This window comes from Anser anser (genome assembly GCF_964211835.1).
Source record: "Anser anser genome assembly, chromosome: 1".
In the NCBI taxonomy this organism is placed as follows: Eukaryota; Metazoa; Chordata; class Aves; order Anseriformes; family Anatidae; genus Anser; species Anser anser.
In genome coordinates, this window is record NC_139720.1 from 117036941 (window position 1) to 117052747 (window position 15807).

Below are 15807 nucleotides of genomic sequence, written 5' to 3' on the forward strand. Positions count from 1 at the left end.
GCACTGAGCCAAGCTTGTCAGCAACGGCCCAGCCATCCACGATCCTCAACTCTGTTCCCGGGTCCACTGATGGCACTACGACCACTGAGCGGGGCACTGTGACGGTTCTCACCACGACCAACCTCAACCAGGAGCAGGCCACACCACATTTTGTGTCCACGTCTTCTTCCACGGCCAGCCTGTTGCCTTCTAGAGCTGTGGCCTCTGCTGGTAGCCCTTCCACGAGTCGTACTGGCTTAGGTGAAAGTCCCACCATGGGCCTGGTGAGCGGCACCACATCTGACGCACGTGACGAGACTTCCATTTCACTCCCTCCAACATCTTTGTCAGTTGCTTCCGTGGTAACTACGGCAGCTGGAGAAGAGAGGACGCAGACGGCGCCCACTGTGCCATCCAGGACAGGGAGCTCCATCGGGGTGTCTGGTGTAAGTCAGGTCACCACTGTTGGCTACACATCCATGAGTCGGGACAACAATGCGACCAGCATGGCCACAGTGACTGGCAGTGCGAGGTCCACTTCTCCGATGTCCAGCATGGCAGGAGGCAGTGACTCACCTTCCCTTGCTGGCACCTCAGCTGCACCGTTCAGCAGCGGGTCAAGCAGCAGCAGCAGTAGCGCTGAGCCGAGCTTGTCAGCCACGTCCCAGCCATCCACAGGCCTCCCGTCCCCGGTTCCCTGGTCCACTGCTGGCACCATGAGTGCTGGGCGGGACACTGTGACGGTGCTCACCACGACTGTCTTCAACCAGGAGCATTCCACACCACATTTTGTGTCCACGTCTTCTTCCACGGCCAGCCCGTTGCCTTCTAGAGCTGTGGCCTCTGCTGGTAGCCCTTCCACGAGTCGTACTGGCTTAGGTGAAAGTCCCACCATGGGCCTGGTGAGCGGCACTACGTCTGACGCACGTGACGAGACTTCCATTTCACTCCCTCCAACATCTTTGTCAGTTGCTTCCGTGGTAACTACGGCAGCTGGAGAAGAGAGGACGCAGACGGCGCCCACTGTGCCATCGAGGACAGGGAGCTCCATCGGGGTGTCTGGTGTAAGTCAGGCCACCACTGTTGGCTACACATCCATGAGTCGGGACAACAATGCGACCAGCATGGTCACAGTGACTGGCAGTGCGAAGTCCACTTCTCCGATGTCCAGCATGGCAGGAGGCAGTGACTCACCTTCCCTTGCTGGCACCTCAGCTGCACCGTTCAGCAGCGGGTCAAGCAGCAGCAGCAGCAGTAGCGCTGAGCCGAGCTTGTCAGCCACGTCCCAGCCATCCACAGGCCTCCCGTCCCCGGTTCCCTGGTCCACTGCTGGCACCATGAGTGCTGGGCGGGACACTGTGACGGTGCTCACCACGACTGTCTTCAACCAGGAGCATTCCACACCACATTTTGTGTCCACGTCTTCTTCCACGGCCAGCCCGTTGCCTTCTAGAGCTGTGGCCTCTGCTCCTCGCCCTTCCACGACTCGTACTGGCTTAGGCGAAAGTTCGACCATGGGCCTGGTGAGCGGCACTACGTCTGACGCACGTGACAAGACTTCCTTTTCCCTTGGTCCTACATCTGTTTCAGCTGCTTCCGTTGTCACGCTTTCAGTTGGAGAAGGGAGCTTGCGGACTACTATCTATAAGGCTAAATTTAGTCTACCTGCATCTGTTCATCCACCTTTGTCTGGATCATGTAGTGAGTATTTCTCGTTGTAACTGTAAATTTTTTAATCTATTGTTAGGATATTTTAATTTAATTATAATTTTTGTATATATTTTTTTTAATTGCATGTTTTTTAATTTTATTTTTTAATTTCATTTTTCCCTTATTATGAAGTATATTTTAATATATAACTGCAACTTGTTTATTCTCTAATCCTCATTTAAATTTCTTGTTTACTACTGCATTCAGTTTTTCTTTTTTATTTCATTTATAACATATTCCTTAGATGTATTGCATCTTTAAATTAGTGTTACATAGTACTCAAGTTATTCCTTCAGTTTACTTCAGTTCTCTTTTTATTGTAGTGTACTGTATCTGAAATCCCTTTCTTGTTGGAATTTGTCAACAATGTTTTTGTCCTTTCACAGCTCTTTTCTTGGTTGTTGTTACCCACCCCCCCCCCCCCCCCCCCCGGGAATATTGTTCTAGTTTTTATTTATTGTTTGCCAAATGTTTACCTTTCTGCTTCATATAGTATGCCATAATTAATCTCTTTTTGCTTTTAATCAATGGAAAGGTTATCATGGAATGAAATTTGGAGAATAACTGACCTTTTTTCCTTCAGAAATAAAAAAGACATGGTATTTTGTGTTTTATTTGGTTTTAATCTTTATTGGAAAATAATAATCTTCTTGTTTGAAAACAAAGCTATTGGGTTAATCCTACCCTAATTTGTTTTCATAGTGCTGTCATAGTATTCGTGATGGCATATGCATGTGTATGATGAAGAACTTGGTTTTTCATACCTTTATAAAAGCATTTTTTCGTGCTTTTTTTTTTTTCTGTAGACAACGAGTTTTGCAGTAATACTTCATTCCTAGGAACACACATACTATAAGAACATGTCTTACAGTGATTTCCTTTTTCCTTTTTAGCTCCAGTCACTCTCTCCATACGGCTGGAGAATGTGACAAGCACAACGATACAGTTCAGCTGGAAACCTCAAGGTGGCACAAGAGACAGTCCTTATCGCGTGCGTCTGTGGGAGGGGTCCAGAGAGATGGAGAACAGGAACATAAATGAAACCAGCATTGCATTTGGAAACCTGCTTTCTGATTACGAATACAGAATATCTGTGGATGTTTTAACTTGCTCTATGAATATCAGTACCTCGATGACAGTTCGGACAGGTATTTTATCAGGATCTTTTCCTTTTTTTTCATTAGTAGACTGACATACACATGGCCTGACAGTGAAGACCTTTTCCATTGTGCACCTTCCTGGACATGAATAAGCTATAAACTGAAACGAATAGGAAGAGGAAGGCCAAACTTTCAGACACTAAAAACCAATCTTCAGATTTTCAATGGAGCTAAGATCCAAAGCTTCCTTTATCTTTCTGCCATATTCAAAACATTGCTGAATTAGAAACACTGTTCAACATGTCTTTCTCTCACAGCTCCCTTCTCAACAAGCCTGCCCTGCTCTTGTATCTTCACATGCAAGTTTTGCCCCCTTTTGAGTTCCTGGTTACGTGGTAGACAACAGGTTCAAACACACATTTGTCCTGTAGCCATGTAGCCTAGGAAATCCTGGAGTCCTGCAGCTCCTACTTCCCACTTCTCAGCTTCTTCTTGTGAGCAGCAGCTCTATGGCAAATGCTTTCAGTAAGATCTGCCAGTGCAGTTAGGTTCCCAGCTGAAATACCTGGAGTCTTGCTCTGTCCTCCCATGGGACAGCACGATTCGTGATTCCAGGATTAACTGTCTGGTACATGAATCAACATCTTGGAAGGTGCAGAGTCAATGGGGTGCAGGTCAAAGGGATGCCTCTCGCATTTTATTCAAAGCTGCCTTGCTGTGAGGCACATAGCCCAAGGGTATGGTGGACCATCCCTTCTTATAATGTCTTCTTGTCCTCTTCTCTCAGAGACACATCGAATAAAAGGTGAGGAATACAGTGGTCAGTGAGTGGCTAAAAGTGTTTAAGAGTTATGCTTTGGCCAGCTGGGGTGCAGGGAATTAACCTGTCCACGTACAGCTCTGGTTTGCACTTTTCCTTAGAGGTGTTTATCTGAGGAAACATTTTTAAACAGAACCTATACTTAGGCTGGTTATTCTGTTTTTAATATCTCCACAGCTGCTAAAGTCTTAAATGGAACCACTAGGATTACTAATGAAGATTTCATACCTGAATATGAGAACAAATCAAGTAAAGCATTTAAGGACTTCAAAACTCGCTTCATTATGGAGGTATTTTCCTTAGGAATTTTAACTCCAAATTTATTTTCTGTTGGGCTCTTTTTCATGTCAACAGTCATGAGGGTCCAGGTATGAATAATCTTAAGTGTGGTTGTGAAAGAAGGTATGATGATTAGAAACAAAGCAGTACTTATCGAGGCCTTACATCTCATTTATGTTGTTGTTGTCCTCTGAAGCCCTGATTTAAATGAAAATCTGTCTGGCAGTTACACATACTCCCACCCTATGGTGGATATATATAAATAATATAATTTATGTATATATAATATATATAAATGAATTATAGGCAGCATATTGCTGTAACAATTCTTAGTTTTAAAGGAGAAAAAAGATAATAACTTAAACTTTTTACTTTGCAGATAAAAGAACATCTGCCAATGGAAATCCTAAAACTAATAGTGGAAGGAAAAATGCGTATTGTAATTAATAGCATCAGGAATGGAAGTGTGGTTGTGTTCTTCAACATTGTGTTGAATGTAGGAGAAAACATAACAGTGACAGAGATTTCAGATGCTTTTACGAAGTCCCTTAACATGAGTACAGTATTGAAAGCTGATCTTAAAAGGACTGTTATAGAAGGTATGAATGCACGTGAGACTACGAATTCAAATAGTGGTGTATCTTTCATTAATGATATCATCCAGTGAAATGGGATTTAGGTGGGATTCGGCAATTGCAAATAATGTTCTGTTTATCTCTTTTTCATAGCTGATTAAAATTTTTTCTTCCTTTTCCATTTTATTTAACTGTACTGTAGCAAGGAATAGTTGTCAGCCAGGATTAAATGACTGTTCGCAACATGCTACCTGCACTGCTGAAGGAGCAAGTTATTCCTGTCAATGCAACAAAGGATTCACAGATAACAGTCCACAAGTTCCAGGGAGAGTGTGTCAACAAAAGCAGAATCCACCTTCACGTAACTATTTTTTATCATATATAAATAATAAATAATATTTTTAAAAAGCTTAAAAATTTGCATATAATTCTTATCCCTTCCTGACCCTCTCTCGGATAATAGTTTATTATGTTTCCTTATACTGGCTTTTGATGAATGGGATTTTATATGAGAAAGGGTACCATAGCTAACTATTCAGACAAACAATGGAAGCACATTTTCTGGGCTTGTTTTTTGAAAGTTGTTTATGAAAATAAATCACATAAACTTGGTGAAACTAAAAGAAATTCTAGTCATTGCCTCCAAATTGCTATTTTACAGAACAGGTGACTACAGTCCCTCCAAAAAGTGCTACAGGTATATTTACAGGATCCACAACTAATTCCAGTTTTGCTGCTACATTTGCATCAGGAGCTTGCAGTAAGTAAATATTTAATATTGAATACTAGTATAAAAATGTTCTGAGATCGGTTGTTAAAATCAGATATGATAATCTTTTTCATCAGTCATATCAGCTGTGAAGTAAATTTTCCAGATATAACTTCAGAAAGAGAAGCCTGAGATAACCACTGCAAACATATAATTATACAAATATTAGCCAAGGAAGTTTCTACATCTTGGTAAAACCATTCCGGACCCAGTGAGGTTCTACAAGGTCAAAAATGCCTACCCCTACCTCTAGTGGTTTATCACTGTGATGTGTGATTTTTGTAATGTTATTATGAAGCACAGTTGTTATATTTCTGTCTACTGCTTCGAACTTAGGGTTTCACGGTAGCTTTTTAGTGAATCCATCTTCCTGATTATATCAAACATCACTATGAGTCAAATAGCAGTCCACCTCAGAACACTCATCACAGCAGCTGCCTTGCTATGGTGAGAAAGACTAGAAGCAAGCAGAATGCCACCCATTTATGCTTTGGAGCCATCAAATAATATACATTAATATATAATTTATCTCTATAGAGCAAACTGTTTCTTTCTGCTCTTGCAGGAGAATGGGATGAAAAGCTGAAATTAGCCCACAGAAAACCAACAAAAATTTATATTGGTTAAATTTGTACTTTTTTGATTAAATATTAAATGTTTAGAATTACATAAGTGAAATGAAGTCCCTCTCAGCTGCATGAAACATTTTCACTTTGCAGTGCCAGTGTCCATAAACGTTGAGAATGTGACTGGGGAAGCAATACAATTCAGCTGGACCACAGAGGGTGGCAAGAGAGGCATTCTGTACACCATCTCCCTTGTGGATGGAAACCGAGAGAGAAATAGAACCACCAACGAGACAAAAACTATATTCAAACATCTGCTCCCTGGTCGTGTATATACAATATCTGTAAAAGTATTATCTTGTGCTGAGAATAGCAGGACTTCAGTGAGTGTTCGAACAGGTAATTCCTTGATCATACTGTCATTTCTTTTTAATGAATATACTCTCAGAATATCTTTTTACAGTATAATTTGGATTTGATTTCGTAGACTACTGTTCCTGTAAGTTGTCTTTATTTATCTGATTCATCCCATTACTTGGACAGAACTGCTTGGATTAAACAGGAGTTTGCAAGACTAAGTGTTTATTCTGTAAAATTTCTGTCCATGCTGTATTGTTGAACCAGATAATTTTGTACAAAAGTCAAGATATTTTGGTTGCAAATTTAACAGTAAACATTGTGGTAATGCAAAGCTTAGATTGCACATTCTTTTATGAATGCAGGAAGTCTTTAGCTGCTATTGTTATCATTTCAATTTTATCCTAGGATATAGACATTAAAACAAACTGTTTAGTTTTGTCACTACTATATCACAAAAAGTAGAATATATGCTGTATTTTTTTCTTAAAATTTGAGATACACCTGGAAAGCATCTTTTGGGAAGTGTGCAGTTCTGAATGCTTACATCCTTTCTCTACATCTAATGCTTTTGTCTAAACTTTTCATATTATGCATATGGCCTCCCAGATGACGCTGCCTTTCTTATGAATCACTTAGGGACTGTATGTATCATCTGGATCCAACAGTTTAGCTTCCAGGGCATTCAGAAGGACCTTCTTCGCTGTCTGTGCACTGATAGTTACCACATCATGGGTAAACTATCTCTACAAAAAAAATGTTGCAGGCAGACAGGAACTTTCTTTAATTGAAAAATACTCCTCTGCCTGCCTCTGACCACACAAAAGCTGTGCAGTGCCCTTAGAGCAATGCTGAGCCATACGTGTCTCTTAACAAAGTTTGCAACAAGCGGTCTGTTAAGTATAGGTATTTATTTATAAGGTAAAAACTATCGAGGTTTCTTATCAACTCATTTATCAGTTGTCTTGAAACGCATTGGGTATTTTTCCTATACTATTACAAATAGCAAGCAGTTCCAGGGTTGTAATGCTCTGATGTTCTGAAAACACTACCAACTTGCCAGCCTAAAAGTCCAGGACAAATCCATATCAATGTGCTTTTATGCCAGCATTGTCCTCTAATTTAAATAGTTCCTCTCTCTTCCTTTCACCATATGATGCTCTCCTTCCCTGCCATATTAATAAACTTTTCTGTGGACAGTGCTCTCAACCTTTGTTTGCTAGACAAGCCATTCTTTTATAGTTTCCTTTCCTAAGAAGAGTTCTTTCCCTTGGAGGGCCCCATCATTCTTCATTTCTTTGAAATGGAGGTCACCTTTCTTGAATGCGAGCGACTGGGATTACACACAGCAATCCAGACAAGGTTGTACGAGTGCGCTTACCACATCATTAACATTCTCATCTCTACTGGAATTGTATTGAGCGATGCATCAGAGGGTGACACATAGCTGTGATCAGCTCAGCCACTGAACCCCTTTTCTTTTCAATGCCTGTAATCCCAGGTTAGAGGAGTCATTTCTATTATTAATCCCCAAATGCCCAACCTTCAGGGAATTTCATCCCAGCTTTCAGGAAATGTCATCCCATTGCTCTTAGCTTCATCCAATTCTTTCTGGAAGGTATCTCAATTCTCCCTTGTGTCAATGATGCCTGCTAACCTTATGCCATCATCACATTTTATAAGCAAACTCCTGTATTTTCTGGCAAGATCTATAATGGAAATGCAAAGCAAGTTCTATGCCTGCACTGATTCTCAAGGAACAGCACATGTAATAGCCCTTTAGAGCAAGATTTCTTCTTTTAAAGCTACCCATTTACATCTTCCCATTAGCCTATTCCTTTAGGCACATTTTTTCCACTAAAAAAAAATTACTTGGCACTGTATTGGAAAAGATTGGAAGATATCTTAACCAGCTTGTCAAAGGAACCTATTAGGTTATTTTAGCACAGTCCCCTTTTGATAAAATTATATTGCACTTTATCATACTTTATCAGTGGCTGAGAAAATTCTCGTGATTTCTTGTAATAACTTTTGAAATATCTGATTTTGACTTTTTGCATTTCTTACTTTCTTCCAGTATTTCTTGACCTCTAAATGTAACTCTCTTTCTAGCAACCTTTTTTTTCAGTTCTTTCATAGGTTGTCTGATTTTTTTCAAAACCCTTCTAGGGCTATTATTCTAGCAGTTAAATGTGAGGTCCCATCTTATGGACTTCCCTTCTATCATCAGCTTTAGGAACACAGAGCCAAGAAATTGTCAACATAATTTCCATCCAATTTGTTTCAGTGCTTCAGTCCAGTAGCTTTCATTTATTAGCTCCCCTATTTTCTAAACAACAACAACAAAACTGCTTCCTTTTGTAGTCTGAAGCCTTACTAGAAATATGTTTGTGAGGTAATTGAAAAGATTAATCTTGGCAATAAACACCAAGTCATCTGAATTTTATGTGGAGTTACTGATTACATTACACAGTTCTGTGAGGGGAGCTAGAGTTGCACAGTATGAGCTAACCATATAAAAACTGCAGTACCAGCCTTTACTACTATTTTGAACCATTATAAGTAATTCTTATTAGCCAATCTAGATAAGCATTCTGGGGTTTCGAATCTCCATGGTGCATATTGTTTTCGAATGAAATTGCAAATGACTTTTACTTCTGAAAATTCTATCTGCAGCTTACCCAAGTAGTACAAGCACATAGCAAAACATGTATCTTTATCCCCCATAAGAACTTAGAGTTCTCAGTGTTATCTCAATAAAGTTCTCAACTACCACCTACCCACCCACCACCTGCCTCTTTTCTGATATGCTCCATTTTTATAGTCTGCAGTTCTAAATTCTCACTGGGCAAAGGGCCTGTTATGTCAGTGATTCCTTAGTTATGATTAAATCTCTTTCACCCATTTCACTTTGGAGGTATGATGGACTAGGTAGAGTGAAGAGAGGGTTTTTCAACCCATCATTTTCTTACTAGCAACAATCACCCATGCACAGAGGAAATTCTCTCTTTTTTTTTTTTTTGTTATTTGTTTTACAGATCCGGTTTCCTGTTTCAACAGAACTGGGTTTTGCTTACCACAGAATCATGGCTGTCCTGACTTAAAATATGTTATATGCTCAAGTAAGTTTTACAGAGTTTTAAAATTTATTAATATAAATTAATATAAATATAGGGTATCATTTCACGGTATAGTATCTTTCATGAGTATTTTATCATCTGTTTTGTTATCTCAATTCACATAGCATCTGAAGTTCACACTTCTTTGGTAAGGAAGCTGCCTTCATCAAACTTCAATATCAACTTCCATCTCTATTTTTAGACTGGACTTTTCTATGTAAAGACGACTTCTTTTGGTTTAGGGCTTATCCACCTACTCAGGAGGATAGAAACATACTCAGTGTTTTCCAGAATCTAATATACTGTTCTTGCTTCTGCTGAGATCAGTGGGAGAATGGCTGTTGAATTAGGAAGTAGGATGTGCCCTAAATTATAATAGAAATGACTAAGAAGTCATGAGGATTGCGATGGCGGACAAATTTGAAGAGGAAAAGAATTCAACTCTGAAGGTTCAGAAGCCAGTACATTAGACGCAGTGACATGATATACTTCTTTCCTTCTATTTGATTAGTTTCTGTTTCTATTGATTAGTATTATAAGCTGATAGCATGAGATAACAAAGTCCATAAAGCAATTATAAAGTGACATCTCAAGATTCACCTAATATACATATTTTTTCAGATTACCAAGTATTTGCCTGCAGTGCTTTGTTAAAAAGCCAGACATTTAATCATACACTTTATGACTCTGACAGTGAAGACTACAAAGCAATGTCTGAAAGTATCAAAACAGAAGTAAGTTCCTGTAATCTCCTTTGCCACTTTAAATGTGCTAAGAATTTTTTATTCAATTAGTAGCATCGGTCACTTAGATTAATTATTAAATCAAGATTGTGACAGGAGAAAAAGATAATACCGCCTTGATAAAACAGCATATGAATCACTTGCTCAACAAGGACAGCCTTGACCAAAGCATGTTGTCTGATGAGGAGTATATTACTTTCCTAGTACTCAAAACTAAAATATTTAATGAGAAGCAGTTTAAAATTCTTTTCTTATAAGCACAAAGAACTTCCCATTCTCTGTCAAAATTTTATTTCATATTTTCAGTCACAGACTGCATTGTTCCCAAATCCTCCTTCTGTAAATATTGTAGTGGTACAGACAAAAATTACTATCATTATTCAGTTGTTTGTTATTCCAAAGAGATAGCCCTGAAAGAATGATAAATGCAGAAAGTGAATATCCTGATGTGTGTATGCAATAATTCTTGCTCTGTCTCATTTGACTGACACAATGGAACAAATATCAATTTCCATTTACACAGATTGTTAGAGAAATGCGCATCAAACTTAAAGATGACCACTTTGATATCGTGATGGTTGGATTCAGACCTGGGAGTGTGATTGCTTATTTTATTTCTCTACTGCAAAAACAAGAGCCCGTTGGTGTGAACGTTGTGCGGGAATACCTAAGTCAAATATTGAAGAGAAAGTTTGGTGACCAAGTTGAAGTAACTGTACAATGTAAGTGATGTTAAAACATTTTTTCTGTGATGGTTTGGGGATTAGAGTCAGATCTCCTACCCTGCATAAAAACTGATAAATTAACTTCTTCCTTTTAAGAGATTCACATATTTCAGATAACCTATTTAAACATTCATAGAAAACATATTCCAGCTATCATGTAGTTTATAGAGCTATTTTAATGAGCCAATGCATGTACCTAGTTCCAGACTTAAAGGATGGATTCTCATCATGTAGAAGGAGGGCTAAGAGAGCTTCTTGTCATAGTGTGTAGTCATTTTTGTGCTATCCAAATGGATCCTAAATGATGGGCTTTTGATGGAGAAGGGATGAGGAGAATCTATGTTTCTTCTGTAGTGGCATCTGCAATACTGCTCTCTGGGTATGGATTTCTTCTTGTCTGATGGGCAGCCCTCAAAAACCATTGGCACCTGCTCCCCTGACCAGAGGCAGTGTGTATTTACCAACTCAGAGTACTGCAGAGCTGCTGAGAGGCAGAGAGGGAAAGTAGAAAGTGTACAGAGGGGTATTTGTCCAAAATACAGTATCTGTCATACTCAAAGTAGTGGTAAAACACTTATTACCTTGAGCTGCTATGAGCTGGGGGGGTTTCATACAACACAGTTGCTCTTTCTACCTAAGTTAATATACTCTCTTTGTAACAGGCTGGCTAGCACTTTTAGTCTAGCACTATTAGTCTGTGTGCCTTTCCACCATTACTACATGCATCTTTACTACAGTGATGAGGTACGCTTACATGGGTTACAGGCCTTTCATTGCCTTTATCTGGAGCCTTTATCATGGAGTAAGACATACAGGTGTTAGTATGGATGGCAGACTAGGTCCCAATTAATTTTACAAAGTTGCTTGTGCACGTATAAGGAGGACTGTGAGGGTTACATTATGTACAGTTCCATTTCACATCCCTTTTTCACACTGTAAAGAGACTTTTTACTGAGAACTGGAGTTCTTCCAGAACCTTCCAGACACTTTCCACCAAGCAAATCCTCCGATCTGCTGATAATGGATGTCACCAAGAGAGCTCAAGGACCATCAGAGAGAGAGGCATCCATAAAATTTCCTAGTTAACAAATCTTTGTTATATACAAAAATATTTTTATATTATTCAAAAACTTCAAAGCTATCCAAAAGTGAAATGCAGCTGTCACTCAGGTCTCCATGCTGTCTTATGCCTGCTTTTTATTGTTTCTAGCTAACGTACCTGAAATATGTTTTAAATTTTCAGCTCTGTCTTCTCAGTCATCAACTGAAAAAACTTCCTCCTGGAAAGTGGCAGTGATTGTCCTTGGAGTTTTACTTGGAATTGCATTAGTGGTAATTTTTCTGGTAATATCAGTTTATATTTGGATGAAGAAAAGATCGGGTAAATACCTAGTTGAACCTAGAGAACTCCTAGGAAATTTTGTCTACAAGCACTTGTAATATAAGCCACCAGTTTGACTTACATATTTTGGATGGGGGGGTGGGGGGGAATTAATATATTTGTCTTAAAATCCTTTTGTCTTTGTTAATGGTTTATGTTAACCTAAGAAAACTCTACCCTTTCCTTCTCAATGTCCATTCCTGAGCTCCTAACAACCTCTGTTGAATTAGCCTTTTGACATTGCTCTTGGGTATGGAATGGGGAATTTTCCTCGTTGAATGTGTGGGAGACTGAGGCACAGAGAAACTTCCGTTCTGACGATCCACTATAAATATTGCAATGATTCCTAACCATTGGCTATAAAGAGAATCTGAACTGCTCAATACTCTCTTATATTTAGGTGACACAGCAAACTGACTGATCCTAGTACCTATAGCACGTCACTTGATTACACATCGGAGCCCAGAGTCATAGTGTTGACCTTTATGCACTTAGCGAAGGGTGATTCACCTCACCTGAGATTTTTATTACCATATGAAGATGCCTCTTTCTACCTCCAGTTAGCAGAATGAGCCAGCCCAGGACAATTCAGCATACGCAGTTTAGTTTTGAGTCTGAAAGGAAGAGGGATAGATCTGGGCTATATGGACTTACCATAGGAATCTCTGGCAGAACAGACACCTGATCCAGAGGCTTCTGAATTCAAGGCTGGTTCCTTAATTCCTGGGCTGTGAAGAAATAAATGCCCGTATGTGACAAATGTATAGCATGTTAGATGCAGGTGTGGTTTAACAGGAAACCAGTAATTTTATACCCTTAACATGTTACCAAAAGATGGGGGAGGAGAGACAAACGCTTCATCTAGTTTCACCTGTCAAAAACAGCTGAGCAAGCATGTGTCATATAACGCCATTTTGCCTTGCTCCTGAGAATCCCAATGTGGAGTCCACTGAAAGCAGCCCAAGGGATCCCGTGGCGTGGCTTGAGACCCTGTGTACTAGAGAAATTGAAAGAAACAGACTTTGTCTGTTTTCATGGCTCTCAGCTGCAGTCCCAATGAGGTTGCAGTCTGTTTCTTCTATGGAGTATTTTTCTCCTTGGAACATGTTGAACAAATAATAAATGACAGTGTATTGTTGTACATATTTTCAGTAGGATTTATGTATTTCATCTCAAAGCAGTTCTCCCTGTGTCTGTGTATTTTGTCTTTATGCCAATGCTCACCATTCACGCTGAAGCACTGAATATCCTGTGATGATGTTCTGAGACCGTGGCTCATGCCCCTGAATAGTTTGTGCCCCCTGTCTTTTCAGATTATGTTATGTTTAGTTGGCATGGCTTAGAGTAAGGAGATGCCCAGAACAGGACATCAGCACACAAAGGGCCTCAGTAGAGCAGTGGAGTGCTCTCCTTGGGGTGCAGCCAGGTTTTTATACTTCCTTTCCTGAGCTACAGCTTGGCCCCTGGATGAATCCTGCCAAGGGCCTTGGTTAAGCAGAAAGGTGAAGCCGTCTATGTGCTGGCCTGACTGCATGTAGGCTGATTTAGTTCAGGTTGTATCAGCACCCAGATGAGGGAAGTCACACCCAGCCATGCTCCTCTCCCCTTGGCTTAGCAGCACCGTCACTGTCTGAGGCCAATGGACGCTGCTGGTTGAGAAGGGAAGGCTGTGTGTGTACCTAGGGGATCTTTGCACACAAGGTTGTGTTGGTGATTTACACTCCTGTCTGGATTTTGTATTATTTTATTTATTTCTATTTTATTTTATTTCATTGTGTTGTAGGGATCTGTGAAAGAGGGTTCTTGCATGAATTGTTCTCCCTTATCCTTCCATGTAGTATCAGCTTGGCTGTCCTTTTGCTTAGATCTGGGGTATGAAGGCATGGCCCAGCTCTGATGGAAATTCAGTATGCTTAATATTTATTAAAATTCTTTCATGTAGGTTTTAAACATAGCTGGCTTTGCTGTTATACTCACTGAGCAGTCATTTGACAATGTATTCTGTCAGTAAATACCAGTTCTCTGGTGAGCTGTGTGTTGAAAACGCAAATGAACACTCTTGCTTATGTTAATACTTTTTTTCCTTCTTTTTTGAGGGGTGTACTTTGAACAGCAATCTCTCATTGTTAATAAGCCTTTTGGATATCTTTGCAAATAATGTTGAACTAAAGACCATGTACAGCAGGGTTGTACTATGGAACTCTGGGACTTGCTCCTGCAAAATATCTTTGTATCTGAAGAAAAGTGGTATTTCAAATGATTTTTTTTTTCAAAAATGTTGTATAAATAAAATCTCTATTTTTACAATTTTGTATTTTGAAAGCACCTGCTCTTTCTGCTGTGTACACTGGAGCCTCTTCTGGCTGCAGGAGGGGAGGGTGGCCGGTACTATCAACAGCTCTTGAGCTTCTCCGTAGCGCAAGCAGTATTAAAAACCTTTGATTTTCACCAAACTTCAGTAACCTTGGTGTACTTGAGCCTGTCTTTGGAGGCATCAGCACAGCTTCAAGTTTGACCAAGAGCTGCAACATTTTTGGAGGGGAAACAACTGAATAGACAGATGGGATGGTAAGCTGATGGTCAGCCCAGTCACACAGGTCTCATCTCCTTAGAAACTTATATTAAGCAACACCTGGCTAAACATTATTTTGGGAGTTACACTCTATTTCCAAACACTCCAAATGGAGCTCCCATGCTGCGGATCTCTCATGTGACTGACAGTAGGGCTGCTGTGAAGGCTGCTGGGCAGCCTGGCTCCTTGGTGGGAGGAACAGAGCCAACAAGAGTTACTGGGGCCATCATCTGGGATATAGCACCATACTTGGCCCTGGAGCTCTCCTGCCTCGTGTTTCACTGAAGCCTGGCACAAGGAGCTAAGCCCTCTATATGAGGGTTTTATTACTTCCCTTTGATGAAGTTGGAGTGGTGAGGCACTGGCACGGGTTGTCCAGAGAAGCTGTGGATGCCCCATCCCTGGAGGTGCTCAAGGCCAGGCTGGATGGGGCTTTGGGCAGCCTGGTCTCATGGGAGGTGTTCCTCACCATGGCAGCGGGGTATAATTAGATGATCATTAAGGTCACTTCCAACTCAAGCCATACTATGATTCTGTGATGAAGTTTGTCCCCTGCTATGATACAGGTGGCTGGAGTGTCTCACCACTGTTGTACAGTCTGTCACACAGGAGGAGAGAAAATATTTTCAAACAAAGGAGTTCTGCAGATTGTGGTGCAGAGGCAGAAAGGTTCTGGGACAACTCGTCTATGGTACTGACAGGATTTCCAGCCCAAAAGGATTCTCTACAAAACAGGAAAAATTAGAAGCAAAATACTTAAGGTTATAAACGTTGAATAAAATAAACTAAGCAGTAAGTGAAAACTTGACAACGTTAGAAAGCAAATGTTATAGGACAGCACGAAGTATGTTAGAAATATGAAAGTAGAGCACTGACCCAGCATACATCAACCATCACTTAATGTATCACACCTTTTTTTTGTAGATACAGGAGGAATGTAGCCAGACAATGATAATACATGTTTTACTCATGAGAACCTCTGTAAGATGTGCCCTCTAAAGTTTTTGGGGTGGCATTCAAATGAGAACATCAGAGAAGGTTCACCACAACCGTCAAGATGCTACACTCTTGCAACAATTGCAAGGTTTGGATGCTCCCCTTTTCAGCAGCAT

General features: G+C 40.3%; 1 protein-coding gene across 1 annotated transcript; it reads left to right on the forward strand.

Moving 5' to 3' along the window:
• Positions 1–3: 3 nt before the first annotated feature.
• LOC310905443 (uncharacterized protein) lies at positions 4–14675 on the forward strand. The gene is made up of 11 exons (XM_083851734.1): positions 4–1680; positions 2583–2837; positions 3787–3899; positions 4268–4487; positions 4666–4824; positions 5125–5223; positions 5952–6197; positions 9194–9277; positions 9896–10008; positions 10541–10739; positions 11986–14675. Exons 1-11 carry the CDS (start codon positions 255–257, stop codon positions 12180–12182), a joined length of 3111 nt encoding a protein of 1036 aa, XP_083707860.1. The 5' UTR covers positions 4–254; the 3' UTR covers positions 12183–14675.
• The last annotated feature ends 1132 nt before the right edge of the window (positions 14676–15807 follow it).

Coding starts and splice junctions, on each gene's coding strand:
- LOC310905443 (XM_083851734.1), top strand. CDS start 255: ATGGGCCTGGTGAGCGGCACCACATCTGACGCACGTGACGAGACTTCC. Junction 5,224..5,951: donor ATTTGCATCAGGAGCTTGCA/GTAAGTAAATAT, acceptor TTCACTTTGCAG/TGCCAGTGTCCATAAACGTT. Junction 9,278..9,895: donor AAAATATGTTATATGCTCAA/GTAAGTTTTACA, acceptor ATATTTTTTCAG/ATTACCAAGTATTTGCCTGC.